We start from the raw sequence: 17,014 nt of genomic DNA, 5'->3' as shown, positions 1-17,014 counted from the left end.
CACGCGCTGGCATCTTCAGGAACTGGATGCAGTTCCTGTACAGCATGCGGTAAACAACCCACAAAACGGATAAGGCCCCAAAATATGCATATCTCTATATATATAAGACACGAGCTTTACTACTACACGGCTTCGCCCGAGACTTGGATTATTGTCTTGGATTAATACAGGCCCTACGCGGAGGGGGGGGGGATGCGTGACGTCAGCAGGCACACTGCGTGACGCTGTCGCATGCGGGTGACGTCACAAATGTGACGTCACAGATGTGACATCACCGCTCACTTGCCGTGCAAAATATATCCATTGTTGCGCTCCCCCCCCAAAACAGAAAAGTCTATTTTATACTTTTTGCATTGTGTACAGTCTGGAAGCTACCCACGTGCCAAATTTCAAGTTTGTTGCATGTCGGGAAGTATGCTAAACATTTCGAACAGACACACATTCACAACTTTGCCTTTTATATATATAGATTATAGGTTCACGTTAATCCTCGCCTACTTAAACAGTTTTTTTCTTCTTGCTGTGGTTGTCCCACCTGATGACGGTTGCTTGTGTTACGATCGAAACGTCGTCATCTGTTATTTTTCTACCTACGTGACTCTATGGGGCAGTGTTGTCAATGGGCGGTGCTTATCAGTTCTACGGATTGTGATTCATGCTCGCCCTCACGTGTTCTCCTATCCGCGCTACGTTTTCTAAAAGCGCCCTGCTAAGGCCTCACGTGATCACAGCCGCGCGCAGTCGCCTGCCCGTGTTAGAGGCACGAAACGTCGGATTTCCTCCACCACCACCACACGAGGACACAGAAAAGAGCTCAAGACCCCCCCCAGACATCTACGCAGCGTTGCGCTGGTGAGGGCCGCGTTGCGCTGGTGAGTGCCGCGTCGAGGCCTAGTCCCGGGGAGTGATGCCGCTCTCGGCTAGATTGCCCAGCCGGCCGAGGTGGCACCCTGGCCGGCTACGGAGCCGCTGTCACTCGATGAACCCTATTAGAGACCTGTCAGATGGTCTAGGTATGTAGCAGGGAGCAAGCTTCTAAATATGTATTAAGGCTGCTTATAGGCTTTTGTAACGAATCGTAGCTGCATTTTTTAAACTTGCATTGTTTGCAATGCACACGCATAAATGCGTGTGCATTGCTCAAATACTTCACTTGAGCACGTCGTGTTCAAACTCACTTTGTCCTATTCATATTCTTAGTTTTTTCGGTAAAGTCACGTTGAAGAGAAACAACAAAATAACAAAATATATATAAAACAATAAAAATTCTCACGACGTTTCGACCATAACTCAAACGGTCATCATCAGGTGTGTCGGTTTGCATAATTTTATTGTTTATATATATTTTGTTATTTTGTTGTTTCTCTTCAACGTGACTTTACCGAAAAAACTAACCGACACACCTGATGATGACCGTTTGAGTTATGGTCGAAACGTCGTGAGAATTTTTATTGTTTTATATATATTTTGTTATTTTGTTGTTTCTCTTCAACGTGACTTTACCGAAAAAACTAAGAATATGAATTACTGCAGTCACGAAAGCTTTAAATCAAAATTCACTTTGTCCTATTTAGGAGCTTACAAACTGCCGCCTATAAAGTCACGTAGGTAAAAAATAAAATAAAAATAAATGAAAACAACTAAATTAAATCACGGCGTTTCGGAGGCAACACAAGCTTCCTTCATCAGGTGTAAAAAAAGCACAGTTATTTTTGCTGTGCCTTTTTTTATTAGACCGAGTAACCTGCTTGAACAAGTAACACATCCATAAACTCTGCCAGTACTGTATCTCGTTTTATTCACAGTCCGTGTTTACAAGGACGACAAAAATGCACGTAATTATCAGTACGTCGACCTTGCGGTGATGCTTTGCCAGGAGCCCTTTCATATCAACTTTATATTTGTTTTCATCACAATTGTTTCACACAGCACTTGCACAGACGTGCAGCCGTGTTGGTTTTTATCCTGGAGGGTGTTCTCACTCCGGGGGGGGTGCTGTTTAAGTGATGGGAGAAACCTGAGCTGTGGCTGTTACAGCGTTGCCCTGTTTCCTGGGGTATCAATGTTGATTTTTATTTATCTGGTTTAAAAAATCGGCACGAGCATTGGTGCCAAAATAAGACTGTTTCCTCAACTTTAGTATTCTGCAGTGGCGAAATGCAGCCTCAGTGAAATGAGCACGTAAACATGATGAACGCAGGAGCACGTGTCCATCAATTAGGAGCACGTGTCCATCAATTAGGAGCACGTGTCCATCAATTAGGAGCACGTGTCCATCAAGTAGGAGCACGTGTCCATCAATTAGGAGCACGTGTCCATCAATTAGGAGCACGTGTCCATCAAGTAGGAGCGTGCATCCAAGTGTCCCTTGCAAAGGAGATCTTTAACCTGACATGGTTGTCACCTGGTGTACTGGAGGTCGTGGGTTTGATACCGACTGACACTACCTGCTGTATATTTGGAGTTTACGTGTCTCACTCCCCGTGGTCACGTGGAATTTACTCCGGGTCCTCCTGTGTTTCCGTCCACATTCAGAAACACCACACGTTTACAGTATTTGTCTATACTGCTATAAATGTCCACTTGATGATATCAGCCACCAGTTGTGGCCAGATCTCTGGGCTTCGTGTGGCAAGATCATGCATGGGTTAGTTTTATTAGTATATATTTGTAAAGTGGTTTGTTTACTCTTCCTGTACTCTGCCCCTCACATCGTGTTTGTTGTTGTGATGTTCTGACCCAGTGCCCCAGCTGGACATATATGAAAAATAGCTTCATAGCTCTTTGGATTCCTACTCCTGCGGTCTTAATAAATATCATTCCTCCTGCTCCACCTCCTCCAGCTCCCTCCCTCCCTTCCCCCCTCCTGCTACCTCCCTCCCCCTACTGCTCCCTCCCTTCTACCCCCTCCTCCTAGCCAAGTGAAGGAAGCCCCCGGTCCGACCATCTGCTCCCCCGATGGACGCCTTCACCACCGCACGCTTTGTGGCGCTGCTATTGGCTGTGCTGGGCGACCGTCACCACCCACTCGCCCTGCCCCTTGACCGTGAGTAGCAAACTCTGCCACGCCACCCCATTTGAGAGGATGCCCCCCTCTCTCAACTTTACACCCACCAATCGTCCACTAAAGACCATCGGCTAAACTCGACTCGTTAGACTTCACCGGGCAATGCCCACCGAGCTACGTGGCTCCTTTCTTTCAGAAGCGACCCCGGCGGTCGCAAATGATAGCCGCAAAGAAGCGGCACGACGTTCATAGCGGCGGCCCGAACACTCTGAACGCCTGACGCCGACTCTTCGCGCGGAGGGAAAAACTGGTGCCCAGAAATGTACGAAGCCAACTTCGTCTTACGGGATTTTGGGTCCTCGTGTGTCGCTCAACGTCCAGCGTTGCTGGATGCTGCTGGCGTTGAGGGGTGCCGTGCAAAATCTTCTTCTTCCGCGCAGCCGATGCGGATGCAGAGCGACAACTGCGATTTTACGTGCAGGTGGTCAAGGCCAGACCGCCGTATCAGGAATTAGAGGCGTGGTGGCCGTGACATCTCCTCCGTGCTTCTCGATCGGGGCAAACTTCTACCGGAGAGTTTCACATTTTTCATTTGTGCACCGGGTCTCCTCCGCGTCTGTTTGCTGCAAGCTATGCTTCTATTAACCCGTCGATCTCTTGCAGTTACTCACCCTCCGTCCATCAGGCGGCATTCGCCATTGAATTACATCGTGGAACCGCAGGACAACATTGTGATGGAGTGTGAGGCCCAAGGCAACCCAACGCCCAAGTACGCTCCCTACCTCCCTCCCTCTCTTTTTTTCACATTTTATTTACGCTTCAACATTGACAAGCTGCGTTGACCATCAAACACAATTCAACTCGCACATTCCCATTATGACGATGAAACTGTCAGCGAATCGGCATACAAAACCATCCACGGCAAAATAACAGTACATTATTATTATTTGTATCGGTGGCAGTTGGTGGGACAACACCGCTGTTGTCGCTGTTATTTCACAGAGCACGTTGACGCACGCAATGGGAAAACTAACAAACGTGATCAAACGTTCGCTCCGCTCCGACCCGAACTGAGCGTGCCGAACTGAGCGTGCCGCAACGTTAGCCCTCCCTGTTTGACTTGTTAAGCAAACTTTATTACCTCGGCCGCAAACAATGCGCTGGGGCGATTTCAATGTTGGGTCGTGCGTGAATCACCAGACAAAGACAAACAACAGGTCACGCGCTCAACATCACTCCCTCCCCCACTCCCTCACTCCCTCCCCCTCCTCCCTCTCTCTTTTTTGCGTGGCATCACAGCATCAGTGAAACATATGCAACACCTCTGCCATTTCATTTAATTATGAGCATCTTCAAAAACAGTTTTGTTAAACACATTGAAGCGTACACAAGTTGAAAAAAAGCCTTCTACATCACCATCATCATCAAAACCAGTTGTTTTAACCGAACGTTACTTCACGTAAGTTTTTTAAAATCTATTTACGCAGGCTTTCAGGCTACGGGTTAGAAATAAAATAAAAAATCAAAGTTTAACATTTTTCACAGGGTAAAGGTGAAATTTTTGCCAACCAAACTTTTACATTTCTGCACTTGCTGCCCTCGCTGCAAACGTTGTTACAACAAGGCTTGAACAAAGGCCGGTGTCCTAAAACAACAACCAACTAACCGCTTTCCCCACCGACAATTTGGTACTGAATTCCTCCTTCCCTCTCAACTGCACAGCACAGCGGTGTAAGAAACTCTGGCGAAAGACAATTTACAAGGTTGGCCGTTTAAAATTAAAATCAAATTAAAATTAAACTCCCTCCCTCTCTCTCTCTCCCTCCCTCCCTCTCTCACTACCTCCCTCCCTCCCTCACTCCCTCCCTCCCTGCCTCCCTCCCTCCCTCCCTCACTCCCTCACTCCCTCCCTCCCTCTCTCACTCCCTGCCTCACTCCCTCCCTGCCTCCCTCCCTCACTCCCTCACTCCCTCCCTCTCTCACTCCCTCCCTCCCTCACTCCCTCTCTCTTTTTTTTACGATCAGAGGAAACAAGAAGATGCTCGGTGTAGTCGGCACTTTGCTCCATTCATCATTTCTTTTTTTGTTTTATTATGCTTTGCTTTATGTAAACCCCCCCCTCCCTTTTAAATGAAAGACCCAACACATTTTTTTTCTTTTTTTCTGCTCTCCTTTCCTCTTCCCTCTCTCTCTACCCCCCTCTCTGCCCCCCCCCTCTCTCTCTACCCCCCTCTCTGCCTCTCCTCTCTCTCTACCTCCCTCTCCGCCCCTTCTCTCTCTCTGCCTGCTCTCTTCCTACTCCATTTGGCTCTCTCTCGCTCTCTTTTTTCTTTATAACTACAACAAGTGCTGCATCTGCACGCAGCCCTTCCCACAGTCAAACGGCCTTCGACGGGTAGCTTAGATCTGCATGCAGAGCTCTCCGTCATCTGCCACCGAGCACACGGCCTCCTCCAGAGCCCACTGCTCCTTGAAGGCCGGCACGGCGTGGGTCAGCCGCGCATGGCGGAACTCCAGCCACACCCTGGCTCCGACCAGAGCGCGGAAGATGCCCAGGCTGCTGGCTGGACGTTGCCCCTCCAGGACCATCTTCCTCGCCCTGTATATGGCGAGCTTGGCGTAGCCGAAGAGCACGTTGACCAGCCCCTGAAGATGTTGGGGTCCGTCGCCCTTCGGGTATCCAAAGATGAGGACCGTCGGGGAGAAGTGGAGGCTGAACCTTAGAAGGATGTTTCTCAGGACCTTGAACAGCGAGTCCAGGCTCTTGCACTCCACGTATTGGTATGCCACCGTCTCCACTTGACCGCAGAACCGGCACTCCGGGGACGTGTCGGTGAAGCGCGCCAGGGAGACGTTGGTGGTGACGGTGCCATGGGCGATGCTCCAGTTGAGATCGCCGATGCGGTTGTACGTCGGCCTGCAGTAGAGTTGCCTCCAGCGAGAGACGCAGGGCAGGGCTTTCCTCCAGGCATGGTCCTTGTGGCTCCTCAGGGTGTCCTGTTGGTGGAACCGGACCATGTAGGAGTAGAGCACCTTCCTCTTTACATTTGCGAAGGCCACCTCCGGTAGGTCTTCTAGCCGGCACAGGTTGTGATCCGCCTTGGTTTGTCGGTATTGGCGATGCAGTGGCACGACTGAGAGCTCCGGTGGAGGGGGATCGAGAGGGGCCTCGTCATCCCCAACGCCGATGGGGGGCGTTCTCCCCACTGCCGCTGAGAAGGCCCCCTTGGCTTCGGCCAGGATCCGGGCAGCCACCCGGAGCGACTGCAGCCCTGTCTTTGCGGCCATGTCTGCTGGTCCGAGCCACTGGCCCCGTGTTTCAGGCTCCACCAGATCCCCCATCCTGGTGAGCCGCGCGTTGGCGAGGCGCCTCTCCGTGCCAGGGGTGGTGGTGGTGGATGGCAGCTTTGTCTGTGGGTTCCTGAGGATCGGTTCGAAGACCAGATCCTCGGCCGATCGCGGTTGGTTCAGCCTCCTGACGGCGAGGGAGCTCCATGTCTGCAGGACGCTTCTGTAGAAGGGTGGCAGCTGTCCCAGTGGGAGGCCCTGCAGGTCCATGTAGAATAGTTGCTTGGAGTACTGCAGACCCCCCAGCTGTTTCAGGAGGAAAGAGGCCGTGACTCTCCAGGCCGGTGCAGGGGCGGCATGCAGGAACTTTTGCGCCGCCTGCAGTCGGAAGGTGGCCAGCTGACTCCGCACGCACACCAGCCCGTGACTGCCCTCGTCCAGTGGCAGGGCCAGGACCCCAGCCGCGACCCGGTGTCCTCCACCCCACCAGAAGAAGTCGAGGGCTCACTTCTGAAGTGCGTTGACGAGGCTCATGGGGGGGTGCAGGGAGAAAAGTCGGTGCCACAGCATGGACGTCACGAGCTGGTTCACCACCAACGTCTTTGTCCTGAAGGTGAGGAACTTGCACAGGCGACCCCAGTTGCCCAGCCGCTCCTTCACCTTCTCCTCCAGCTCGACCCAGTTCCTCTGCGGTGGTTCCTCCTCTGGTCCGAGGAACATTCCCAGGTGGTGCAGCGATGTTGTGCTCCAATTGATGGCTTTTGCCTTCTCGGGACACTCGGTCATGTCCCACGCTCCAACCAGCAGGCCGCTGCACTTTTGCCAGTTCATTTTTGATGAGGAGGCTTTCGAAAAGACCTCCTGGCATTCATGCAGCAGGGCGACATCAGCCAGGGAGCGCAGGATGAGGAGGACGTCGTCGGCGTATACCGTCAGGACCGACTTGACGCTTGGTTCCCTCAGCACCAGGCCGCTGAGTCTCCACCTTATGAGACTCAGGAAAGGCTCTAATGCCAGGGCATAAAGTTGGCCCGACAATGGGCATCCCTGTCTCACTCCTCGTTCGAATTTGACCGGGGCAGTGAGGGCGCCGTTGATCTTAATCATGCACTCCGCCTTGGTGTAAAGTAGGCGGATCGTTCGGACAAAGGCATCCCCAAAACCCAAGGTCTTGAGGGTTCCCAGCAGGTACTTGTGGTCCATTCTGTCAAAAGCCTTTTCCTGGTCAAGAGCCAGAAACGCGATTGGGATTCCCAACCTCTGGGACACCGCGATGAGGTCCCTGACCAGTAGGATGCCGTCGTGGATGGTTCGTCCGGGGATGGTGTAGGACTGGTCCCCGTTTACGACTTGTGCAATTACCCCTTTCAGTCGCAGGGAGAGAGCCTTCGTCAATATTTTGTAGTCTGTGTTCAGGAGGGACACCGGATGCCAGTTTTGTAGGTGCCTCACATCTCCGTTTTTGGGAAGCAGAGTGAGCACCGCCCTCCTCCAAGACTGAGGCATCACCCCGGTGACTGAGGCTTCCTCCAGCACCTCTCTGTAGTCCTCCCGCAGGGATGACCAAAAAGCGGCGTAAAACTCCCCTGTTAGGCTGTCTAACCCTGGGGATTTATTCGGGGCCAGTCCTCTTACGGCTGCGTCAAGGTCAGTCCTGGTGAGCTTTTGCTCTAGCAGCTCTCTCCCATCTTCCCCCAGGGTGGGTAGACCACTCCATGCCTCCGCCTGGGCCGGTTCCGATGTTTCTTCAGGGGAGAACAGGTTGCCGTAGAAGTCTCTGATGATGGTCGACTTCTGCTGGAGTTCGTGCACCAGGACACCGTCACCATCAAAGAGGCACTCCATGGATTTGCGTCTCCCATTCTGCCTCCCGAGGGAGTAGAAAAGCGGGGATCCCGTGTCGAGGTCCGTGATGAGCTTCACCCGGGATCGCACAAACGCTCCCCTCGTCTGCTCCTCCTCTAGCCCTTTGAGACGCTCCCTATTCTCCTCGTATTCTTGGAGAAGAGCAGGGTCGCTGTCCTCGGCGAGGCGACCCTCCAAATTGAGGACTCGGGCTTCCATGTCGGTGATGTCCACGTTCTTCAGTCTGGTGCTCCCCCAGGTGTATTGTTGGCACAACAGCCTGGTGTGCACTTTGCCCACATCCCACCATTGGGCCAGAGAGTTGAACTGCATTTTGGTTTTTCGCCACTCTTCCCAGAAGTCCTCGAACATTTCTAAGAAGGTGCCATCCTCCAGCAGTGAGTTGTTAAAATGCCAGCGGGACGTGCCCTCACGGGCCCTCTCCAGCCTGACACGGAGCACGATGAGGTTGTGGTCCGTGAAGGGTGCCGCCCTGATGCCAGACGTTGTGGCGCACGTCACAAAGCTCTTAGAGATGTAAAATCTGTCGAGCCTGGACTGCGTCACCGAGCCATCGCGCCTCGTCCTCGTGTACGTGAACTAGCGTTGGCCCGGGTGATGTATGCGCCACACATCCACCAAGGCGGCGTCCTCCAGGAGTCCCTGCATTTCCCTCTTAGGCCCTACTCCCCCTGGCTGCCCCCCCGAACGATCCAGGGCGCCGAGTGTGCAGTTGTGGTCGCCACCCACAATCACGCACGCATCGTCCGGGATCCCGGCCAGGTGCCTCCTCAGGAGGTGCAGAAACGGGATCTTCTCCTTGTTGGTCACCGGCGCGTACACATTCAGTAGGTGGGTGGTGACATCGCCCACCCTGACCGTTACCGCGAGCAGCCTTCCCTTCACCACTTCGGTGTGGGTGATGAGTTCGGGATGAAACCCTTTAGCGAACAGGGTCGCGACTCCACAGGAGGTGTTGTCAAGGTGACTGTAGAAGGAGTCCCCTCCCCACTCCTTCCTCCAGTCATCCTTGTCCTCGACCGTGAGATGCGTCTCGTGAATGAAGAAGACAGAGGCAGCGTGTTTCCTCGCAAGAGACATTGCGGAAAACCTCCGCACTGCCTCCCTGCACCCGTTCACATTCAGGGAGCCGATGTACATAGGCATTGCCTGTTCCTTTCCCCCGTGGCCTCCCACCTTATAATTTGTTTGCGGAAAAATCTCAGCTTTGCCCTGTCCTTGCCCCAGAACTCGAGTCTCTGCTTGGCAAGGAATCTCTCTGCTTGAGTCACAGAGGCCTTTATTGCCTTGCTGTCCTTCCAACGAGCCAAGGCAATGTCCGCTCTGTCCTTCCTCATGTTGGTCTCGTTGAGGAATTTCCAGAGATCTTCCGAGGAGATCAGGGGAGTCTGAGGGTCAAGGAGTGTAGACCTCTGGCTGCTCTCGCTCCCCATGCTGAAGCAGTCGTCCCGATCTGAATCGATTTCCTCGGCGTCCGGCTCCGCTGGAAGAGCTGCAGCGGCTGAGCTGGCGCATGGCCCAGCGGCGTCCTCTCCCCCGGTGTTAGGGATGGCCTGGGATGGCTCCTGCTCAGGCTCTTCGGGTGGATGGCCCGGTGTCTCTTCCGCTGGTTTTAGATCAGCAGTGGTACGGGGACCTTCCTCCTCATTCCCATCCATTTCGTCCTTGCCCATAGTGAGTGTTTCTCCGCCAACTTCTTCCTCTTGGTCAAGGGCTTCCTGTATAGCTGGTGGGGAGTGAGTCTCTATGACAACAGTAGGCGGGTCGATTTCCGTGGTGATGTCGCCTTCATCGTCGACGGTCTCCTGCTGTAGAAACCCTTCCCCAGACGCACGCTGCTTCTTCCTCTTGGCGGGTTTCTTCCTCGCCGCCCGCGCGTCACTCGGCGTGGCGTCTGGGAAGGCAAAAACCGCGTCTTCGGCATCTGGCAGCTGTTCTGCTTCATCCCCTCGTGTGGGGGGTTTCACCGCTTCTTCCTGTTCGAGGTCTGGGAGGGGTTCCTCCTCTGAATTTGACCCTTGAGATCCGGGTCCTTCTGTATTCTTCCTCTTGCAATTTGTCGCTTGAGGCGGCGAAGTTGGGGCCACGACTTGAGGTGTAGGAGGCTGCGTGGCTGGCGGGTCTGGTGTGGGCTGTTGGGGGGCTTGTTGCAATAGGGGCTCTTGCTGCTTTGCCCCCCTTGCTCTGCCTCCCTCCTCCCCGCTCTTTTCTCCGACCCTCGCCGTCGTCGGTTTAGGGCAATCCCTTCGGAAGTGCCCCTCTTCTTTGCAGAGATTGCATCTGATGGAATCTTTGGCATAAAACAGTCTATGGGCAATGCCTGCATTGACAATGACAAACGAGCCCTCTTCCTGCTGTCCGTGAGTCAGCAGGACGTGCACCTGCCTCTTGAAAGATAAAATGTGATTGAGAGCAGGCTTTCTGCACCCCAGTGCCAGAGCACGTACTGGCACCACGATGGTGCCCAGCTTGGACACGTGCTCCAACACGGCCTTGTCGGGGATGTAGGGCGGCACGTTCGAAATGACTATTCGCGCCGCCACCGAAGCGATGGGTTCCAGCTGGACGTGGAGTCCCCCCACGGTCATCCCCTTCTCGACGGCCGCATCGGCCACCTTCTTCGTCGTCAGGAAGAAGACGGCTTTCCCGCTGACCTTCGAGGCGTGGGTGATGGTGGCCGGCGGGACGATGGCGGCCAGGGCCTCGACGTACGCCTCGATCGTGACGGAGCTCGAGGCGTAGCAACGGATGCCGTTCGCGCGCAGCGGCAGTGGTCACAAATTGGGGGGGTTGGCCTTGGAGCAGAGGCCCTAGTGGGGGGCCTCGTGACTCCAGGCAGATTGGCAGCTGCGACCTTTGCGTAAGTGGCCATTTTGTTCCTGCTACCTTCAATTTCTACCTGACTGTGGTGCTGCGCTTCTATACAGAGCTCCCCTTGAGAGAATGTAAACTGAGGATGAATAATGAATCCTCGCTTAAGAAAATAATGAAAGGAAAAAAGAAAGGAAAGAGATATATTTATTTATTCAATAAACTATTTTTATTGAATAAATTATGAAGCAGTAAATGAAAAAATAATTTGATAGTGATATCTAATAATACATTTGCGTGTTAAATAAATGAATGTATTTTGCAAACAAATCTACTTTTTAGAAAAATGTGTTTATTAAATGCATTCACTCATCGTTAAATAAATATAACTTAGAGTCCTTGCACACTCGTGGAGGCAAACAAAAAAAACGCAGTGTGTTAAGGAATCATTAACTAATAGATTGCTTTAGCCTCAAAGTAAACAATTACTTGTGTGGCCTTAAATTTCTGCGCTACAGTGTGGATGCCTCCACGTGGCTCACACAAAATGTAAGTTATAACAAATCTCAAATAGTTTGAGATTCGTAAACCGAGATTAAAAACATAAGCAGAAGAATAAAGGAACAATAAGTAGAGTATAAAAATACCTGTAAAGTATGAAAACGATGCTTTAATTAACTATGGGATTGAGCCCATCGCCTAAGAAACACCAACGTGTTTCAAAAGGCTATGGCCTCACCCTGAACTGTTAAGCTTAAAAAAGTAAAGAAAAATGAGCAACACAAAAAGTACTACTTGTGTGTGCAAAAGGCAGAATACTTACTCCTGATGAGTAAAAACTTGAAGAAAAGAAATTAATTAGAAGAGGGTATGTTAGATTTATAAAGTTACCACGAGGAGCTCAAACGAAGCACGTCCTCTCTCTCTCTTTCTCTCCCTCACTCCCTCCCTCTCTCACTCCCTCACTCCCTCCCTCACTCCCTCTCTCACTCCCTCCCTCACTCCCTCCCTCTCTCACTCCCTCACTATCTCCCTCCCTCCCTCACTCCCTCCCTCTCTCCCTCCCTCCCTCCCTCTCCCTCAATCCCTCTCCTCCCTCACTCCCTCCCTCTCCTCCCTCCTTTTTTATTTTTATTTAACGATCAGAAGAAACAGAAAGATGCTCGGTCTTTCGGCACTTTGCTTCGTTCATCATGTCGTCTTTTTTCGTCTTTTTTGTTTGCTTACGTGCCCCCTTTTAAAAAAAAATTAAAGATATAACACGGTTTTCCCATGTAACATAAATCGCATTGTCTGCTACTGTGTTCGTAAACACCATAAAAAAAAATTCAACCTTAAAAACCCATCACCACCAGATCCCCTGCTTTTGTCACATTACACAAAGCACCCTCGGTAGCCCAACGCGTCGAGAAAGACGTGTCGCCCCCCGTCAACTGAGCGTACCGAAATTCCAGCCAAATTCTGCCAGAAACCAGGGCCTTGAAGATGCGGCAGTGGCTGGGGACGCCGCTCCCGTCAATTGCGCATTTCCTGGCCCTATAGATGGCCAGTTTGGCGTTGTTCATGATGAAGTCCGTCAACCCCTCGATATCCTTGGTACCCTCGTGCCCCCTATATCCAAAAATAAGAATTGTGGGGGAGAAATGAAGATTGAATTTCAGTAGAATATTGCGTAACAGCTTATAGAGTGAGTCTAGGCTTTTGCGGCGTACGTATTGATGCGCCACTGTTTCGAGCTCACCACAGAATCCGCGTTCACGATTTGCGTCTGTGAAAAGTGCCAGGAATGTGTTCGTGGTCACAGTCCCATGGGCAGTGCTCCAGCTAAGATCACTGTGGTGCTTGTACGATGGATTTGAGTAAAACAGCTCCCAATGAGGCCTCAAGCGATCACCGCAGGGGCATCGTGTCCCTCCAAGCGTAGCCCTAACGTGACGTTATTATTTGTTGATGGTGGAAATCGACCATTTGGGCGTACAGCTTTTTCCGGTCTACACCTGAGAAGCACCCCTCCTGGCCATTCCCCGTGGCGTGCCCCCCGTGCTGCCGTGAGGAAGAGAGGCGAGTGTGCTCCCGTGCTGGGACGACATTCAGCTTTGGTGGCACTGGGCCACCGCCGGCTGACTCGTCGCCAACGCTCGCAGCAGGCGCGCTCCCCACTGCTGTTGAGAAGGACCTTCATACCTCATTCACGAGTTTTGCGGCGAGTCTCACCGAGCGCATCTTGGTCATCGCAGTTATCTCGGCAGGGAGAAGCCATTGCCCCCCCCCCCCCCACAGTGCCCGGTTTCACAAAATCGCCCACCCTCATGAGACGTGCGTCCACCACGCGTTTCTCCATGGCAAGGCCCACAAGAGAGGGTAGTGCCGTGTGGGGGTTCCGTAACAGCAGCTCGTGAGCAAATTCTGATGCCGACTGGGGTGTGTTCAGTCGGGCGGTGACAAGGAAACCCAATGTATCTAGGATACTCCTGTAGAAGTGGGGAATCTGCGTGAGTGGAATACCCGTAATGTCCACGAAGAAGAGCTGCTTGCTGCGCTGAAGGCCCCCCGAGGTTATTCAGAAAAAAAAGATGCTGTGGAGCACCACACGGGTGATGGGGCCGTGTAGAGAAACCTCTGTACGGCTTGTAGACGAAAAGTAGAGAGTTGGCTCAGTACACACACCAGACCGTGCCCGCCCTCCCGCAGTGGCAAGGCCAAGACACCGGCAGCCACACGGTGCTTCCTCTGCGACCAGAAGAAGGCAGCTTTCAGTCTCTGAAGTTTTGCTAAGAGCTATGTGGGTGGAGTGAGGGAAAAGAAGCGGTGCCACAAGGTGGTACCCTCCGTCGATGCTTTATTGGGCGATGCCGCTTGCCCCTCCACTGATGACCCTCCATCGTCCTCGTCCCGGTCACCGCGCGTAGTTTGGTCAGTCGGGTCCTGTTTGGGCTCCTCTGTGCTCTCGGCCGCTCGCGTTTCCTGGGAGCCCTCGGCCGCCTCGCAGGGCGCGTCGTCGCGGTCTGAAGCGCGACCCTCTTCACTGGTTTCCTCCGTCACTGCACAGGTTGCGTTTCCCCCCCCGCTTACATTTCAGGCTGCAGATTTTCTTCAGGCGTCCCGCGCTTGAGCTTGGTTCCCGCACGGGGCTTCTTCCCTGTTGCGTGTCCCGCCTCTAGGGGCGTCTGGGACGGTGAAGACTTCCGTCCTTGCCACCGGCAGCTCTCTGCGTCTCCCCCAGGCGTTGGTGCGATGTCCGACTCCAACTCTGGGAGATCTTTAAAGGGACTGACCTCATCCCCGCTTGACTCTGGGGACGACGAAGCCGAATCCCCCTATAAATTTCCTCTTCAGAGGTCCGGCTGTCAATGATGGCTGGGTGGCTGGCTGAGCCTCGGTCTCCATGGCAGTAGCTGGTGTCGGAGCGGGGTCTACCGCCATCTCGGGTGATCTCCGTGGTGAGGGACCCTCTTCTGGGTCACTTGTTGGGTGTGCTTCTTTAGCACCCTTTTCCACCGTTGCCTCGCTGTTGGATTGGGCATTTGCTGTCTTTGGTGCAGTGTTTTTTTAATATGCCCCTCTACTTTGCATAGGTTGAATTTTAGCACGTCCCTGCAGTAAAACAGCCTATGGGCCCTTCCTCCATGCATGACGACAAAGGAGCCCTCCCTCAAGCTGCCCATTGGGCACCAGCATGTAGACCTGCCTTCTAAATGACAAGACATGCCTCAAGGCAGGATTTTTGAGGCCCAGAGGCACACGCTGTAGGTTGGAAGTCAGCGTACCCAACTTAGCCAGGTTATCTTGGATGTCTTTATCGGGAATGTAGGGGGGGGACGTTGGATGCGATCACTCGTACCGATGGCGACGACAGTGGCTCCAAGGTGAGGTGCCAATTGTCAACCGTCAGCCCCTTCTCCATGGTGGCGTTTGCCACCTTTTCGGACTGCATGAAGAAAACCACCCTTCCGCTCACCTTGGAGGCATACTTTATCGAGCCCTCAGGCACGATGGCGCCCAGCGCTTCCGCGTAAACTTCGAGCGGGACATCGGTGGAAGCCGGGCGGCGGATCCCAGCCTTCGCGTGGAGGCTCCAGCTGCTGCTGCTGCTGCTGCGGGCGCCTTACAGGCCCCAAGAGACCGGCCTTGCGTAGGCGTGGTAGCTTTCTCGTGTGAGACGTCGCACACAAACTGCTAAAGCAAACCTCTCTTACTTTCTAAAGCCGAGAAAATTATTGACAAAAAAACAAGAAACGAAGATGAATGTTTATAAAGATGGTCAAACCTGTGTTATGACCACCTTCTCATAATTACTATTACTGCTGTCCACCCAAAGCTCCCATGGAGAGGGTAAAATTACTTAATGTAGAAAAAAAGCACACCAATAAAAATAAAAAAATGCTGTAAACACGCTTGCAGTACAACACAAGAGGGGTCTAAAGGGGATGTCGGCACTGCACTCACACCGGCCGGCGTGGGTACAGTGCCAACACATGGTGCGTGTAACACGTGGAGGCACGCGAGACAAAGGAACGAACAGAAAACACGAAAAACGCACACAATTCTAAAAATTGCTTGAGGAACAAAGGAACTCAAAATCGAATTGACAACAAAGAAAAGCGTGATTATGAAATCGACTATCAAGTAAAAGTGGAGGATTGTGCGGAGAGCGAAGACACCTGTACACTGCAGAGAGCGCAGCCGCGCCCTGAACGGTGAAAACAACATAAAGGAACGAGGAAAGAAGGACGAAGGAAGTCCAAATAAATAAAGAAAGTGATCACAAATTGTGTGTAAAGCAAGACACTGTTGGTGAAAATACATCCTGAAAAAAGGGTGAGAAAAATAAAAGTTTTAGAGGTAAGGCCAGGAGCTTCGGGTGAAACACGTCTCTCTCCATCCCCTCCCTCCCTCCCTCCCTCCCTCCCTCCCTCCCTCCCCTCCCCTCCCCTCCCTCCCTCCCTCTCCTCCCTCCCTCCCTCCCTCCCTCTCCTCCCTTCCTCCCTCCCTCCCTCCCCTCCCCTCCCTCCCTCCCTCCCCTCCCTCCCCTCCCTTCCTCCCTCCCCTCCCTCCCCTCCCTCCCTCTCCTCCCTCCCTCCCTCCCCTCCCTCTCCTCCCTCCCTCCCCTCCCCTCCCCTCCCTCCCCTCCCTCCCTCCCTCCCTCCCTTCCTCCCTCCCTCCCTCCCTCCCTCCCTCCCTCCCTCCCTCCCTCCCTCCCTCCCTCCCCTCCCCTCCCTTCCTCCCTCCCTCCCTCCCTCCCTCCCTCCCTCCCTCCCTCTCCTCCCTCCCTCCCTCTCCTCCCTCCCTCTCCTCCCCTCCCTCCCTTCCCTCCCCTCCCATTTGCGCTTCAGGTTCCGGTGGAGCAAAGACGGCCGGCGTTTTGACCCAGGCTGGGACCCCAACGTGAAGCAACACGGGAATGGCTCCGGCACTTTCACCGTGGACACGGCGGCGGTGTTGGCTGCATCCGGCGGCCAACACGACGCTATGGAGGCCTACGAGGGGGTCTACCGCTGCTTGGCGGAGAACCGGCATGGAACGGCCCTCACCGCCAACATCGCCGTGCGGCTGGCTCGTGAGTAGGGGGACGAGCACCCCGGCGCGGCGCGCGGTAAACCAGCCGGCCCGGCGTGCGCCGCAGTGCCGGCCTTGCAAAGGTGCCGCTCGCTGACAGCGCTTGCCCCGACGATCTGTTAAGGCTACACGGGGGGGCGGGGGCGGCGTCTTTGTTTTTGTGCTGCAGGTGCCCCAGCGTGGCCCCTTGAGGACCTGAGCCCCGTATTCACCGTGGAGGGCTCCCCGGCCGTGCTGCGCTGTAACCCTCCCCACGGCTTTCCCCCTCCCGACATCTTCTGGTTGGACGGCTGTGAGTACCACGGTGGATAGGAAGATGTTGACTACCTCTCCTGGTACGCGGGAGGTCGTGGGTTTGATCCCGACCCTGACGACGCCTGCTGCTGCGTATTTGGAGTTTGAGGTGTCTCTCATCATCATTGCGATGGCTAGGAGATGTTGACTACCTTGCCTGGTATGCAGGGCTTCTTGCTCTTTCCTACTGAT

The 17,014-nt window shown here is 53.6% G+C and overlaps 1 protein-coding gene across 1 annotated transcript in view; it reads left to right on the top strand.

Moving 5' to 3' along the window:
* The first annotated feature begins 695 nt into the window (after window positions 1–695).
* The window catches only part of LOC142915856 (neuronal cell adhesion molecule-like), a 58,448-nt gene continuing 42,129 nt past the window's right edge, over window positions 696–17,014 (top strand). Inside the window, exons 1-5 of the mRNA XM_076061486.1 lie at window positions 696–872; window positions 2,844–3,046; window positions 3,671–3,776; window positions 16,306–16,529; window positions 16,698–16,820. Coding sequence (XP_075917601.1) covers window positions 2,959–3,046; window positions 3,671–3,776; window positions 16,306–16,529; window positions 16,698–16,820 — 541 coding nt within the window. The 5' untranslated portion in view covers window positions 696–872; window positions 2,844–2,958. The remainder of the gene's footprint in view (window positions 873–2,843; window positions 3,047–3,670; window positions 3,777–16,305; window positions 16,530–16,697; window positions 16,821–17,014) is intronic.

This window comes from Petromyzon marinus, unplaced genomic scaffold, assembly GCF_048934315.1.
Source record: "Petromyzon marinus isolate PM22_M1 ecotype Great Lakes invasive population unplaced genomic scaffold, UKy_Petmar_22M1.pri1.0 PM_G_Scaffold_36, whole genome shotgun sequence".
Lineage (NCBI taxonomy): Eukaryota > Metazoa > Chordata > Hyperoartia > Petromyzontiformes > Petromyzontidae > Petromyzon > Petromyzon marinus.
The sequence above is the reverse complement of the archived record's forward strand: the minus strand, read 5'-3'. Positions and strand labels throughout refer to the sequence as shown.